Source organism: Lissotriton vulgaris, unplaced genomic scaffold (assembly GCF_964263255.1).
Source record: "Lissotriton vulgaris unplaced genomic scaffold, aLisVul1.2 SCAFFOLD_1495, whole genome shotgun sequence".
NCBI lineage: Eukaryota > Metazoa > Chordata > Amphibia > Caudata > Salamandridae > Lissotriton > Lissotriton vulgaris.
Genome location: NW_028245809.1, coordinates 384,982 through 402,153, shown reverse-complemented (window position 1 = coordinate 402,153; position 17,172 = coordinate 384,982). Strand labels below are relative to the sequence as shown.

At 48.1% G+C, this 17,172-nt stretch overlaps 1 protein-coding gene across 1 annotated transcript in view; it reads right to left on the bottom strand.

Moving 5' to 3' along the window:
• Positions 1-17,172, bottom strand: part of LOC147666286 (transcription elongation factor SPT6-like) — a gene marked incomplete at its 5' end in the record, with an annotated part of 590,122 nt that overhangs the window by 199,076 nt on the left and 373,874 nt on the right. The window contains one exon of the mRNA XM_086949158.1: positions 12,002-12,194. Within this exon, the coding sequence (XP_086805284.1) occupies positions 12,002-12,194 (193 nt within the window). The remainder of the gene's footprint in view (positions 1-12,001; positions 12,195-17,172) is intronic.

Below are 17,172 nucleotides of genomic sequence, written 5' to 3'. Positions count from 1 at the left end.
CATGCCCTGGGCACACTCAGTGCACTAGACTAGGGTCTGACAAGTAAACCAAATAGCCAAACATGGAACCACTGATTAATATGGAATATGCTACTTACCAGTATGCATCTGTTCTTGGCATAGAGGGCTGCAGAGTGGTACATTATGAATAGATCGCCATCTGGTGTTGGGCTCGGACGATTGCACTTGTCATGTTGTCCGTCCGGATTAAGACAGCATTATTTTGTACTTGTAACGTTTTGAGCCTTAAGAATATTGCTAGCAGCTCTAGGTGGTTGATATGGAATGATCTTTATTGAATGGTCCATTGCCCTTGAGTTGTATGATGTAGTAGATGGGCTCCCCATCCTGTGAGTGATGTGTCTGCTGTAAGTACTATTTGTGGAACAGGTTCGAGGAACGGCCGCCCTTTTGTCAATTTTTTGGTGTTCCACCACTGCAGAGAGATGTGTGCGGCTGTCCACCAACACCAGGTCTGTTAGTTGTCCTTGAGCCTGATTCCACTGTTGTGATAGACATTCCTGTAACAGACGGGTTAGCAGTCTTGCATATGGTACAATAAAGATGCAAGATGCCATCATGCCTATTAGTCTCATGAACACTCTGGCTGGGAGAGAGTGTTGATGTTGAAACTTTGTGACTAAGGCTTGAATGCTATGTATCCTTGCTGGACTTGGATACGCTAGAGCTGTAGATGTAGCCACTAAATATTGATGTACATGAGAGGGTTATAGGTGCGACTTGGTGTCGTTGATAGTGGACCCTAAGTCGTGCAATGTTTGAATTGTCTGATATGTGTGTTGGACACCCTGATTGAATGACTTGGCTTTTATGAGCCAATTGTCTAGATATTAGAAGACATGTATCTGTTGTCTTCTGAGATGTGCTGCTACTACTGCTAGGCACTTTGTGAACACTCTTGGTGCAGTTGTTACCCCGAATGGAAGGACTTTGAATTGATAATGCTGTCCTTTCAGTACAAACCTCAGATACTTCCTGTGAGAAGGATGTATAGGAATGTGGAAGTAGGTGTCCTTTAGATCTAGTGTTGTAAGGAAGGCGCCTTGTTGTAGCAATGGGAGCACTTGTTGTAAAGTGATCATATGAAAATGATCTGAGTGCATATAGTGATTGAGGGGCCTGAGGTCAAAAATTGGTCTTAGTGTCCCGTCCTTTTTGGGTATTAGAAAATACAGAGAGTAAATCCCTGTTCCTTGATGTTGTAAAGAAACAATTTCTATTGCAACCTTTTGAAGAAGTGATAGGACTTCTTGTTTGAGCAGTGCAAGATGTTCTGCAGACATTGGACGCTGCCTGGGTGGTATGTGTGGAGGGGTAGCTGTAAGTTTGAGGCAGTAGCCATATTGGATAATTTGTCTTACCCACCTGTCTATTGTAATGGAATTCCAGACAGGTAGGAACTGTGTTAGTCTGCCCCCCACAGGAGTGGAGTGCTGCTGGGGGAGCAGAGGGAAGTCACTGTTTTGTGGTGGAAGAGGTTTGATTATTGTTGTTACCTCAACCTCTTCCATTATTGTTGTTGCCTCTATGGCCTCCTCTAAAATATCCTTTACTGGAGGATGTCTGTGTATTGGATTTGAAGGAAGCTGTATTGTCTGCTTCAGTCTGTTTGGAGCCTCCTCTATAGAAGGAGCGATGAAAGGAGCCTCTATCTTATGTGGATTGCAAAGCTCCCATAGATTTGGCTGTATCGGTGTCTTTCTTCATTTTCTCAAGTGCTGTGTCTACCTCCGGTCCAAACAATTGATGTTGGTTGAATGGCTGATTTAAGATGGTAGTTTGCACTTCCTGCTTAAATACTGAAACACGTAGTCACACATGACGTCTAAGTAGGACACTGGTGTTTACAGCTCTAGATGCAGTGTCTGCTACATCAAGTGCGCACTTGATTGAGGCATTTGAAATTAACTTGCCTTCTTCTATAAGGTCGTTTACCTGCGCCTTATATTGGTCAGGTAGATGTTGGAGTAGTGTCTCTAACTGATCACAGTAAGCCCCGTCATGTCTTACAAGGAGGGATTGTGTGTTAACTATACACCATTGCTGCTTGTCTTTAGCCTTAGAAGTTGTTACTGTGTCCTTTGGCGTAGATTTCGGCAACGGAGGTATTGCTTTCGGAGTCGTAGGCTGTTTCGAGGGCTTGAGCGCATCGGAATGAGGCCTTGTAGGTTTCGGTACCGAAGATATTGGCTTCGGAGTAGAAGCTGGTCTCGTCGGCCTCGAGGCGTCATACGCTGGCTTCATAGTTTGTCTTTAGAAGTCGACGGTTTCGGAGCTGGGACTTCTTTCGGTTTCGAGGGAGCTGGTGGGATCGGAACGTGTGGCTAGCTCGGTAAGGAGCTACCTGAAGGCTGGAGTATTTTCTTCAGAGCCGGGCTCGATGGCGGGGCTTTCAAAGTGTTTTTTCGGTCGCGACTATGCCCCGGAGGCGGGGTGTTGACCATTGCCTTTGATTTGGGTGCTGGGTATGAGGCAGGGGCAGTAGTAGTCATGTGCTGACCCGATGGTATGGAGTCATCAGAGTCGTCTGCCTCGGATACGATTTGGAGTTCGTCTGAATCTTCTTTGGGGACTAGCGGAACTTCTTCGTCGAAGATATCCACTGGTTCCGGAGCCAATCTCTGCATGTCGTGTCGACGGGCCCTCCGATCTCAAATGGTCTTCTTGGATCGAAAGGATGTACAGGCTGTACGGATGGATTCGTAGTGTTCTGGCGATAAGCACAGGTTACAGACCTTGTGATGGTCACTGTGTGGAAACTTTGCTCCACACTCGGGGCATCTGTTGAATGGCGTCCTTTCCATGAGGTGTAGGCCCGCGCCGACGACAGGAATCGAGCTGATGGAGACGAGTCGACGTTTATCAATATCGAAAGTAGTGTGGGAAAGTTTAAATACGTTTTTACGCGTCAAAAGTAGATTTCGAACCGGAGCGGAAAAATTCTAAGATTCTAGATTCTGGAGCCAACGCCCATGCCCACTATCGTCCAAGGGAGGAGTCACCTATCTGGTGACTGCAAAGGACTACTTCCAAGACGACAACAACATGCAATCATCCGAGCCCAACACTAGGTGGCGATCTAATGCAAAGTGTAGAATCTGCAGCTCATATGCCTCGAACATAAAACAACTATATCTCTTGATATAAAAACAATTGGCCTGGAGTTCAGTCTTTGAGTATGTGAAACCTTTTGCTGACTGTGTGCAACAAATACTTTACACTGTCCTCTCGTACTGCCTTAATGCTCGACCAAGCAACCACTTTAGAGAGTAAGGTCACACCTGGCTTTAACCTCTGTTATACCTCTGGGGCTTGTGGACTCTATACACACTGTACCTTATTCTGGTCCAGTGTATATGGAGCCACTTTCTCACATTGGTGGATAAGCGGTGGGATACAAACTTGCATTTGTTGGACTACTTGGTTACCATCTGATCACACGACAGAACTCATAAATTGCCTTTAGAATTCTGAAATTGGGTTTTCCAAAATAGTAAAAGTCTGGTCAGGGCCTTGCTCAAGTCCCTTTAAAATTTTAGAAAAATAAAAGTCACTATAGTCAGGGTAGAGTGTTAGAGCTATCAGGTTAGAATGTCTCAACAACCCCCAACTATTAGTGAGGATAACATTGCACAGGACCTGGTGGAGGAGCTCGACCACACACCTTACTTATACTTAAATTTAGAGAAGTAAGGTCCTAATGAAACTAAAAAATAAACTAGTGGGCCTGCATCCAACCAAAGTAGGGCTCCAGGAGCTCCTGGCTGAGTATGCTAAATGCCACCTCTCTAAACAGAGTGATGACCAGTCAGAGGAAGAAGAGGTGCTACAGGAGGATGATACTTTTCGACCCCCATTCATCTCTAGGGAGAGGAGGGGCCCTGTACCCTTAACTGCAAGAATCACCCTCTGGGACCCTAGGACCTACACATGTGGGCCAGGGCCCAGAGAAAACATCGGGACTAGTCCCAGTGAAGAGGAAAGCTTGTTAGCCAAGTTGGCCAAGAGATTAGATCTAGAGTCCAGGCTCCTGGCTCTAGAAAAAGAAAGGAAAGAGATGGGCTTAACCCCTATCTCTGGTGGCAGCAATACCAATAACAAGGCTAGAGAGGAATCTTATGATCCTAAAATCCCCAAAAGGATTGTCCCTAAATTTGAGGAAGGTGATGATATCATTAAGTGGTTCACAGCCTTTGAGAGGGCTTGTGATATAAGAAGAGTGAAGAAAACTCTATGGGGGCACTCCTGTGGGAACTGTTCTCTTGTACCTGCAGAGACAGGCTTCTGACCCTCTCTGAGCCAGATGCAGGGTGTAATGACCTCATGAAGAAAACTCTGATTGAGGATTTGGACTCACTACTGAGGAGTACAGAATTAGGTTCAGGGGGCTCACAAAACCCAGACCCAATCCTGGATAGATATTGTAGACTACTCAGTAAAGACACTGGGTGGTTGGTTAACTGGACACAATGTGCATGATTTTACTGGACTTTATAATTTGTTTATGAAGGAACACATTTTGAGTAATTGCACAAATGAAAAGTTACATCAGCATTTAGTAGACCTAGGTCTAATTTCTCCCCAAGAATTGGGAAAGAAGGCAGACCACTGGGTCAAGACTACGGTGACAAGGACAGCCACTGGGGGTGACCAAAAGAAGGTGGTTACAAAACCTCCACAGGGGAAAGGTGGTGAGAATACCAAGATAAAAAATCTGAGTCTTCCAAAAGGGCCCCAAAAAGCTGTACAGGTGGGTGGGTCCCAAACTACTCCTTATGTGCCTCAGCGCTATAGGGGGAAGAACTTTGATCCTAAGAAGGCCTATTGTGACAACTGTAAAAAGTTGGGACATTTAACTGTAGACAAAACCTGCCCCAACAATCAAGCCCCTAAGGTACCCAATACAGCTACTCCAGGGACAGTAAATCTACAGATGGCATCAGAGGAGTGCCCAGAGCAAATCTGGGAATACACTCAAGCTAGTCTAGTCTCCTTGGGGGAAATGGAGGTTGCCAATGTAGCTGGTTGGCCACCCAACTGTAACAAGTATCTGCAATACCCCTCCTTTAATGGAACTAGAGTAGAACCCCTGAGGGATACAGGTGCCATTATCACCATGGTAAAGGAAAGGCTGGTTTACCCAGAGCAATACTTAGTTGGGAAAACTTACCCAGTCACCAATGCTGACAGCATTACCACCCAACGCCCTCTGGCTATGGTGACATTAGGTTGGGGGAGGTTACTGGCCTGAAACTAGTAGTGGTCTATCCAAAACTGCCAGCTGACTGTACGCTTGGAAATGACCTGGAAACCTCAGCCTGGGCTGAGGTTGAGCAAGTAACCCATGCAGCCTTGCTGGTATCCCTAGATTGGTGTGTGTGCAAACCAGAGCACAGAGCAAAAAGAAGGGTGAACAAGTAGGTTTGGAGCCTGAAAGTACGGCCCAAGCATCCAAGAGAAAAAGCAAGAAGACTGGGGACCAGCTTCTACACAGCAAGCCTCTCAGGACCCCTCTCCTCAGGGAGAGGACTTGGAACCTCTAGAGGGAACTGGGCCCATGGAGCTTGAACCTTACCTGGTTGCTCTCCTGGGCCCAGGGGGACCCACTAGGGAAGGGCTGTGCCAGGGTCAGCGAGACTGCCCCACTCTTGAAAACCTGAGGCAGCAAGCTGTTTCAGAAGCACAGGGAGATGCCAGTGGTACCCACAGAGCTTATTGGGAAGAAGGATTACTGTATGCTGAGGCAAGAGACCCTAAACCTGGAGCCACCAGGAGGGTGGTAGTGCCACAGTAGTACAGGGAGTTCCTCCTAACTTTAGCTCATGACATCGCCCTAGCTGAACATCTGGGGCAGACCAAAACCTGGGAAAGGTTAGCCACTTCTATTGGCCCCAGATGAACCAAAAGGTGAAGGAGTTTGTGAGCTCCTGTGTTACATGTCAGGCCAGTGGCAAGAAAGGTGGCAAACCAAAGGCCCCCTGATACCACTGCCAGTGGTAGGAGTACCCTTTGAAAGGGTAGGAATGGACATTGTGGGTCCACTTGAGCCTCCCACAGATTCAGGGAACAAATTAATTCTAGTAGTAGTGGATCATGCTACTAGGTACCCAGAAGCAATTCCCCCTAGGGTTACTACAGCTCCTGCAGTAGCCAAGGCCCTCCTGGGTGTCTTCACCAGGGTAGGTTTTCCTAAGGAGGTGGTTTCAGACAGAGATACCAACTTCATGTCTGCTTACCTGAAACACATGTGGAAGGAGTGTGGTGTGCAGTACAAATTTACTACCCCATACCACCCACAAACCAATGGTCTTGTGGAAAGGTCAACAAGACATTGAAAGGTATGATTATGGGACTCCCTGAAAAACTGAAAAGGAGATGGGCTGTCCTGTTGCCATGCCTGCTTTTCGCTTATAGGGAAGTGCCAGAGAAGGGAGTGGGGTTTTCACCCTTTTAACTTCTGTTTGGTCATCCTGTAAGGGGACCACTTTCTCTGGTGAAAGAGGGTTGGTAGAGGCCTCTCCAAGAACCCAAGCAAGGCATTGTGGATAAAACTTTCAAAATAAATAAATACATAATCTTGAGGCCAGCCAGGAGCTGCAGAAGTACTGGTTTGTCCAAAAAGCTGCCATTGTTGAATTTCAACCTGGACAAAAGGTGTGAGTTTTGGAGCCAGTGACATCAAGGGCCCTCCAAGACAGATGGAGTGGCCCTTACCCTATCCTGGAGAAAAAGAGTGAGGTCACTTACTTAGTGGACCTAGGCACCAGCAGGACACCCAAAAGGGTTATCCATGTGAACCGCCTTAAACTCTACAATGACAAGGCTGACCTCACCATGCTGATGGTGAGTGATGAGGAACAGGAAGCAGAGAGTGAACCTCTCCCTGACCTCCTCTCTTCCAGCCCAAAAGATGGGTCAGTGGATGGCGTGGTCTTTTCAGACACCCTCTCTCCCCAACAGCAGACTGACTGCAGGCAAGTCTTGCAACTTTTTGCTAGCATCTTTTCCTTGACCCCTGGTCTGACAAGCTGGTGTACCCATGATGTGGACACTGGTGACAGTAACCCTGTCAAAAACAAAATCTATCGACAATCAGACCAAGTCAAGGAAAGCATCAAAGCTGAAGTCAGCAAGATGCTGGAGCTAGGGGTGATTGGACCCTCTGAGAGCCCCTGGGCTAGCGCGGTAGTTCTGGTCCCCAAACATCATTAACAGGGTGGAAAGGGAGAGATGAGGTTCTGTGTGGACTATAGAGGGGTCAACTCTGTCACCAAGACAGATGGCCACCCCATTCAAAAAGCATATAAGTTAATAGACAAGCTAGGAGCGGACAAATTCCTCAGTACCTTTGACTTAACTGCAGGATACTGGCAGATAAGCCTGGCCCCAGGAGCCAAAGATAAGACAGCATTCTCCACCCCTGATGGACACTATCAGTTCATTGCAATGCCTTTTGGTTTAAAGAATGCCCCTGATAACTTCCAGAGGTTGGTGAACCAAGTCCTGACTGGATTGGAGTCCTTTAGTGCAGCTTATCTTGATGATATTCCTGTCTTTAGCTCCATTGGCAGGATCACCTGATCCACCTTGGGAAGGTTCTACAAGCCCTGCAATCTGCAGGACTGACTATCAAGGCATCCAATTGCCAGATAGGACAGGGCACTGTAGTGTACTTGGGCCACCTTGTTGGTGGAGGCCAGGTCCAACCCTTACAAGCCAAGATCCAGAGCATCCTGGACTGGGCAGCTCCAACAACCCAAACCCAAGTCAGGGCATTCCTTGGCTTGACTGGATACTACAGGAAGTTTGTGAGAGGATATGGGTCCATTGTGACTCCCCTCACAGAACTCGCATCCAAAAAAATGCCCAAGAAAGTAAACTGGACGGTTAGCTGCCAAAAGGCTTTTGACACCCTGAAAGAAGCAATGTGCTCAGCGCCCATTCTAAAAGCACCAGACTACTCCAAGCAGTTCATAGTGCAGACTGATGCCTCAGAGCTGGGCATAGGAGCAGTCCTCTCCCAGATCAATGAGGAAGGCCAAGAACAACATGTTGCTTTTATAAGCAGGAGGCTACTCCCCAGAGAGCAGCGTTGGAGTGCCATTGAGAGGAAGGCCTTTGCTGTGGTTTGGTCCCTGGAGAAGCTGAGGCGCCCTACTTGTTTGGAACTCAGTTCCTGGTTCAATCTGACCACAGACATCTCAGATGGCTAATGCAGATGAAAGGGGAAAATCCAATACTATTGAGATGGTCCATCTCCCTACAGGGAATGGACTTTGAAGTGGAAACCCGACCAGGGACTGCCCATGCCAATGCAGATGGACTTTCCAGGTTCTTCCACTTAGACAATGAAGACTCCCTAGGGTAAGGTTAGTCTCATCACCTTTGGTTGGGGGGGGTGAGGGGGTTGTGTGAGAAAGTGCCCTCTCTCTTGCCTTGGTATGCCCTACCTTTTTTCTGAACTGCTGATGTGCTTTAACTGAGTGTGCCCTGGGTTCCTGCCAACCATGTACCCAGGGCCTGTGTTCCTTCCCTAAATCTGTGTTGAAACTAAAACCCAATTGGCATCTCTGCCCACTTACCAGCCCCTAGTAAATGGTACCCTAGGTATCCAGGGCATGGTGACCAGAGAAGACCCCTGAGGACTGCAGCACTTATTGTGCCACCCTTAGGGGCTCTGCACCCTGACACCCACACAATGCCTTTGCAGGCTAAGTGTCGAAGTACATAACTAAACAAAGAGGCGACATGGCACACATCCCTGTGTGCCATGCCCACAGAACCCACTGCCCTGGCATACTTCAGTCACATTTCTAGCTGGGTGTCCTATGCCAGAGGTATGGCCACAGGTGCTTGAGCCCTGTGCCCCTACAGTACCCAGGGTCATTCCTGGGCACTGTAAGTGCAGCGATGCCATTGAGAGTATATGGTGCTGGGAGGTTGTCATTACGAACTCCACAGCACCATGATGGCTACACTGAAGACTGACAAGTTTGGTACCAAACTTCTCAGCACATTAAACCCGCACTGAGGCCAGTGTGGGATTTAATGTAAAATGCACCAGAGGGCATCTTACAGATGGCCCCTGAGAACCTAACCTACAATCCAAGTCTGGGCTGATAGGCTGCCACACAGCAGACATGTTGCTGGACCCCTGGGTGGAGAGCCCCCCCTGCTCTCCTGGGCCTGCAACAATGCACATCCTGGGCAAGGTGCTAGGTCTGCACCCCCAGGATGGGCAGGTGGAAGCTTCAAAGGCATGCCGCCTCTGTGAGCTTCTACAGACCATTTGCTTTACCCAGCAACTGGCCCCCACCAGTTCTGACCCCCACTCTGGCGGGAAGACTGGCAGGAAAAACTACCTCAGGAAGGGGAGGGTGCCAACCTATGCCAACCCCACCCCTCAGGTGGGGGGGGGGACGAGGTGAAGCACGACCCAGGCTCCAGCCATCTTGAAGATGGGGAGTCCTGCCCAATCACGGCTAGGCTCCTGCCCACCTCCCACAGGAGAGGAGCAGGCTAGGTGGTGTACCCACCCCAGGACAGGGACCTATTGGTCCCTGCCCTTGCCCTACCTGTAACACCCCTAAATTCGGTATTTAGGGGGCTCCCTAAACTTCCTTACTCAGATCCAGATTACGAAACAAGAAAGAAGATCAAGGAACACGAAGACCTGCCGTGCAGCTGCTAAAAAGAAGAAGACACCAACTGATTTGGCCCCAGCCCTACCGGCCTGTGGACCCTCAAACCTGCTACTGTTAAACCCTGGCATCTCCAGTGGTCAGCAACTTCAAAAACCCAGGAGGACCTGACTGCTCAAAGCAAGTAACACGCCCTGGCATCAGCCCGGAACCGCAAACCCTGCACCCTCTGCACCCGCCAAGCCTGGCTTGTGCTGGAGTGAATCAAGACCCAGAGGACGTCCCCCTGGCGATTTTGACCTGGAATCCAGTGCCCAAGGACCCTCCTCGACAACCCCACCTCCGACCGCGACCAGCAGGTGGTAAGATTTCCCGACCTCAAAAGACACCCCTGCACCCAGCGTCCCACGGCCCCCTGTGCCCAACTCCTGGGTGCCTACCTATCCTCCAAGATCCCAACTTACCCCTCGCTCCAGAAGATCCACCGTCCCCGAGCCTGCAGCCTTTGTTCCATTTTCAAGATCCTCATTGAATAATATTGAGCGCCTGACGGCTCAAAAGCACTCTGCACCCTGCCGCCCGAGTGCCCCTGGGAGTGCAACCTTTGTCCTATCCTCCTTCCCCATTTGCCCTGAGCAAGTGACCAGGAGCCCAGCTCCCACAGCCGCGTGGCTTGCTAGCCAGCAGCACCAACCGAAGGCCCCCTGCCTCTCATTGGATAACATTGGGCCCAACTAATTCTTCACCCGGCCGCCCTGTGCTGCTGAGGGTGTACCAACTGTACTTACCTGTCCCTGAGGGACCCTTGAGTCTATGCCCAGAACCACAAATTCACCAGTCGAGTACTCACCAAGAAACCGGTAACTCACTTACCTGCCATTGAATAACATTGACTGGTTTGTTCTATGAAATTTCTTCTAAGTGTCTACTTTTGAAAACTAGAAATATTCTTTAGAAATCATACAAAATACTGAAACGTAATTACTTACCTGTTTTAGGTTGAGCCCAGTACTGGATTACAAAAGTAACGAGATCGCACTTTACCTGCAACCTGAATTTTTTCCCTTGGATAACATTGCCAGGTTTCTGTTCAACAGTTTTAAGTGTGAACTTTTAAAATAGCTTTTTATTCCTGAAAAATCACTACAGTACCTAAAACGTTTTTGCTGAACTGTTTTCAGCTTAGACCCCAGGACTGAACCTAGTAGCCCGTCCTGGAATTACCAAAATAATCTACAAAGTAATCAACTGTGGTTATATAAGGAAATCTATTGAGCTAAATTGTGTGTAGAATTGTGTTGCCTACTGTAACCCCTGTGTCTATTGTATTTACAAAGTTAATTGTCTTTCTGCAAAGAACTCATCTGAGACCTCTCATATGGAGAACAGTACATTTTGATACCTGTTGGTTCTAGAAATAAAACAACCATATCTCTTGATATAAAAACAATTGGCCTGAGTTCAATCTTTGAGTGTGTGCAACAAATGCTTTACACTGTCCTCTGGTACTGCCTTACTGTTCGACCAAGCTACCACTTTAGATAGTAAGGTAACACCTGGCTTTAACCTCTGTTATACCTCTTGGGTTTGCGGACTCTATACACACTGGACCTTATTCTGGTCCAGTGTATATAGAGCTACTTTCTCCAAACACCCTCATGAACCAAACATTCTGGTAAACAGGACTTATTTCTCACAACATTTTTTTTTAAAATGTGACAGAACGGGTAGGTTTTTGCAGACACTGGTTAACTTTGACCACAGTATCACGTCCCTGCACATCACATCATATCACTTGTAAGACATTCACTAACTCTCACATGCAGCAGAATCAAACATCGTGGAGAAAATCAGCTAAGCTGGCACCAGGCCCGGACTGGCCGTTGCGGGCACCGGGCAATCCCCCGGTCGGCCGCATGGGTGGGGGCCGGTTTTGGGCCCCAGGGGGCCGTTTTTGCTACAGGGCCGTTTTTTGCAGCATAGCTGCAAAAACGGCCCTGTAACAAAATCGGCGGAAAACCGGCCCTGGCAAAGAGCACGGTCGCACCCCAATCCCCCCTGGGGGGGAGGGGGAGGCCGGCCGAGCACTTTGCCAGGGCAGGTTTCGGTTCCCAGTCCGGCCCTGGCTGGCACTGAAATTGCCAGAGTACCGAAAGCTAACCACTTTAACATTTTGTGATTAAAGAAACCACACAAAGTCAAAGATCCACACACAGCTTTCACATGGTGTTATAAAACGCCTAAAAGTTTCAAGCTATTTCCTTTTCTTGGATTGGACCCGGGTGTGAGCCCGTAACAAGGCCACATCCTCACCAGGCAATTCATTAGGAAGCACTTACCTTGATTACAAACTCCTTGGCCTCAATTGTAAGCTTGTTCTTCAGCTCTTTCCCCATCTGTGGATAGAGGAACTGTTTCAGGGCCCTTTCGATGGCCAGGGTTCGCTGCCGGTTCCACTCTTGCACCTGGTGGCTGAATTCATCTCGGTAATAGAACTGCTTGATCTCCTCAAAATAGGTCTGGTCAGCACAACTATTAGAGAACAAAAAAAGAGTCTGATGTTTTTATCAGGACAGTGTGACAAAAACGTTATCTTTATAGCAACTCAAACACCTAGGGGCAGATTTATGATAACTGGTGCATCCCCAGGGATGCGCCAGTTATTTTGTGCCGCTGCTCCGCCACCCATGATGCACCGCATTTACAATGCGCCGCACCATGGGGCAAAAACGGCACAGATGCGTGACGCATCTGTGCCGTAAAGGTGGTGCATTGCTGGAGTTGCGTCGTAAGCGCGACGCAGCTCCAGAAAGGCTCGGGGGTGCCCCATCTTTACAATGCTGCGTCAAGACCTATGCCTGCTTCAAGCAGGCGCAGGGTTTTGACACAGCATTGGCCTGAAAGTGACTGAGTGAAATCTTATAGATTTCACTCAGCCACTTTTGCGAGGCACACCTGCCCCGGAACGCCCACCCTGCGCCGGAACGCCCACAAGTGGCGCAGGGCTTTACAACGTGACGCATCTGCCTAGATGCGTCACGTTGTAAATGGGTCGTAGGGATGCCCCACGTTTACGCCGCAGTTGCGTGACGCAAACGTGGCGCATTCCCAACATAAATCTGCCCCCTAGGTTTTAAACTTAGGGCCTTCTTATGGAATCAAGTAGCGTTGATGCTTACTTGACAGTATTGGGAGTGCATATCACTAAGGTCTCAGGGCAACCAATACTACTACAATCCAGCTGGTTCAAGTTACATAATTTGAGCACTACCTTCTTCTGTGGTAGTCAAATCAAACAGCAACGGTAGTGGTAGGCATTGGAGATTTAGATGTAGCATGGCACTGTCAACTACACTCAAAGCTCTCAATGTCTTACCAGTACTATAACCTCACATACATTATTATATTATATATAGGTATTTGTTAAGCGCACGGCTACCCCCAACGGGGGTGACCCGGCGCTACCGACAGCAGAAACCGCAAGCACCAGAAAAAAGAGAGAGTAGAGAACAGCCAGGTCTTTAAGCTGCACCTGAACAGAGGTTCCCAATCAATAAGACGGAGACTAAGGGGTAGACCGTTCCAAAGCTTAGCCGTGACCACAGCAAATGCTCTGCCTCCTTTCCTATGGCGTTGGAACTGGGGGGGGAAAGGGGAGCAACAGGCGACGGTGATTGGATCTAAGTGCACGGGCTGAGTGCACCAGCTTAAGCCTACGTCGGAGATATCCTTGTCCCCTACCGTTCAGGGCCCTGAAAGACAGGACCAGGGCCTTGAACTGGATGCGTGAGGATACCGGGAGCCTGTGAAGTTTGTTCAAATGCGGGGTAATTGAGTGCTGGTAGGGGATGTTGCAGATTAGCATTGCGGCCGCATTCTGTATGATCTGTAAACGATGGACGAGGTAGGCTGGAGCTCCCACATAGAAGCTGTTGGAATAGTCCAGGTAGGAGGTAATGAGGGCATGGATGACCGTCCTGCGCGAATCCAGAGGAAGATAAGGGAAGATTTTTTTGATCATGCGCAATTTGCCAAAGCAAGCGGAAGTGACTTTATTGATTTGGACCTTGTAGAACAATTTATTGTCCAATACAAAGCCCAAGTTCCCGGCCAAATCAACTGGGAGTGGGGGAGGGTTGAGCTCGGCCAGCCACCACAATGATGGCAGCAATGGGGCCTTTTGATTAAAAAACAACACTTTGGTTTTATCAGTGTTTAACTTGAGGGTGTTACAAGTCAACCATGAAACAATGTTTGTAAGGCATCTTTAAAATGAAAAAAGGCCTTTGTCAGAGTGATCTCTAAACGAAAATACTAGCTGAGTATCATCAGCATAAGAGATCACTCTGACCCCGCAGTCTTCTACAACCTCGGCTAGCGGTGCCAGGTAGACATTAAAAAAAGAGGGGGCTGAGAGCCGACCCTTGGGGGACTCCACAGCTCAAGGGTTTTTTATCTATGGTAGCGAAAGGCCGACGCCAGACCTGCTGGGTTCTTCCCATTAAGAATGATCTTATCCAGGAAAGGGGAGTGCCTCGGATCCCTAGGTTATTATAGAGTCTGTCAAGTAAGATGGTGTGTGAGACAGTATCGAAAGCCGCGGACAGATCGAGGAGCACCAACATGGCAACCTCGCCTCTGTCCACGCTCTCGCGAATAGTCTCGGAGACTTCCGATAGCACAAGTTACTTACCTTCGGTAACAATCTATCTGTAAGAAACAGTAGTTCGTATTAGATTCCTTACCTTAGAATACCCCTAGGCATCAGACTGGATCTGGAAACTTTTGCGTAACAGTTCCCTTGCGCGTCGGTAGGCGTCCTCTGAGGCTCGCGTCCGTCGTCGGCGCTGGGATGACGTCGCTGGAGTACTTTGACGCCACCCTCGGGCGCCGACGTCAGTTCTTATACACAGTTTTTCGGCGCCAGAAACACAGAGCCATGATAAAAACCAACACTGGTGCCATGAAACTAGGGCCCTTAAAGGGGATGAGCTTAACCCTAGATATCGGTTCGCAGAACGGGGAGGATGGGTGGGGCGGTAAGGTCTCGAATACTAAGGAATATGCTACTTACCAGAATGCATCTGTTCTTGGCATGTAGGGTTGCTGACATTCATATCTGTGCATAGATCGCCCCTAGTGTTGGGTCCGGATGATTGCACATTGTTGTCCTGGAAGAGTCTTCGAAGTATCACAAGATAGGTTGCTCCTCCCCTGGACTACAGTGCGCATGGGCATCCTCTCCATCCTTAGATTGTTTTTCGCCATTGTGGCAGAGATGGAGTATGGTACAGTAAAAGATGGCCATGCAAGAAAGTAAGAAAGTAATAATGAATGCTACAGCTGCGACAGGCACCGGGGAGGAGGGTGGGCGATATGAATGTCAGCAGCCCTACATGCAAAGAACAGAGGCATACTGGTAAGTAGCATATTCCGTTCGAGGCATGTGGGCTGCTGAATTCATATCTGTGCATAGAATGTATAGCAGTCTCTCCCTTAGCGGTGGCCACCTGTGCCAGCTGCAGCAGTCTGAAAAAGAGTTTTCAGAACAGCCTGTCCTACAGCTGCTTGCGGTTTTGAATGTACATCTACACAATAGTGTTTTGTGAAAGTATGTATTGTCGACCATGTGGCTGCTCTACATATTTCCTCTAGAGGAATGTTTCCTAGGAAAGCCATGGATGCCCCTAGTTTGCGTGTAGAATGCACTCTTGGGGGAACTGTTAAGGTGCGTTTTGCTTTAATGTAACATATTTGGACGCACTTAACTATCCATCTGGCTAACCAAGATTTTGAAATGGGGTTGCCTTTGTGTTGTGGTGAGAAGGCAACAAACAATTGTTTTGTCTTTCGAAAATCCTTAGTTCTATCAATGTAGTATAGAAGTGCTCGTTTGACATCTAGTGTGTGTAGACCCCTGTCAGGTACTGACTGTGGATTTGGAAAGAACACTGGCAGTTCTATTGTTTGATTGATATGAAAATGGGATACCACCTTGGGCATGAATTTAGGGTTTGTTCTAAGAACTACCCTATTTGCATGTATTTGGATGAATGGCTCTTGAATAGTTAGGGCTTGTAGCTCGCTAACTCTTCTAAGTGAAGTAATTGCTACTAGAAATGCCACTTTCCATGTTAAAAATGGTAAATCACATGAATGCAATGGCTCAAATGGTGGTCCCATTAGTCTGGTTAAAACAATGTTTAGGTTCCAGACAGGTGAAGGTGGGTATTTTGGGGGAATTATTCTTTTGAGTCCCTCCATAATGCCTTAATTGCAGGTACTCTGAGTAGCGAAAGATGCTGTCTGTTCTGAAGATAAGCTGCGATGGCAGCAAAGTGTATTCTCATAGATGAATAGGCTAAATTGCAACGATGTAGGTGCAAAAGATAGCAAATGATATTTTGCGTTGAAGCATCTAGTGGGTTTATGTCATTGTTATTGCAGTAAATGACAAAACGCTTCCACTTCACAGTGTAACAAGCTCTGGTTGTAGGTTTTCTTGCCTCTTTGATAATGTTCATACAGTCAGGAGGTAAGTCTAGGTACCCAAGCTCTAAGACTTCAGGAGCCAGATTGCAAGGTTCAGTTGTTGTGGATCTGGGTGCTGTTTGTCTCCATGGCTCTGAGTGAGTAGAGTGGGTGTTAGCCGCAGCCTTTGATGAGGCACCACGGAAAGTTCTCGGAACGTTGTGTACCATGGTTGCCTCGCCCATGTTGGAGCAACCAGGACCAGGGTTAGTGAATGCTGGGGTAGTTTGCGTACCACTAGCGGTATTAACGGTGCTGGGGGAAAAGCGTACACAAATCTGCCTGACCAGTTCATCCATATCGCATTGCCCTGCGATTGCGGATGTGGAAACCTGGTGGCAAAGTACTGGCATTTTGCGTTTTCCTTTGTGGCAAACAGGTCGATCTCTGGTGGTCCCCACTGTTGGAAGTATGGTTGGAGCACTGTGGGGTGAATCTCCCACTCGTGCAGCTGTTGGCTGTGTCTGCTGAGCAGATCCGCTATTTGGTTGTCCTTGCCTGGGAGGTGTTCCGCCATGAGAAAAATGTTTCTTTGAATGGCCCACTTCCACATGCTTTGTGAAAGATGTGATTGCTGTGGAGAGTGTGTTCCTCCCTGTTTCTGTATGTAGTACATTGCTGTCATGTTGTCCGTCCGTATCAACACAGCTTTTGTGCATAAATGTATTTTCATTGACAGAAAAATTGCCATTATTTCCAGCAAGTTGATGTGCATTTTCTTTTGTTATGCTGTCCATAGGCCTTACACTGTGTACTGAAGGACATGGGCTCCCCATCCTATCAGGGATGCGTCCGTTGTCAACCCTATTTGTGGTACAGGCTCTTGGAACAGTCGTCCCTTGCAAAGGTTTTGTGGATTCCACCAATGCAGAGAGTTGTATGCACGACTGGTTACCAACACTAGGTCTTTCAATTGTCCTTGAGCCTGGTTCCACTGCCGTGCTAAGCACTCCTGTAACGGACGCATGTGTAGTCTGGC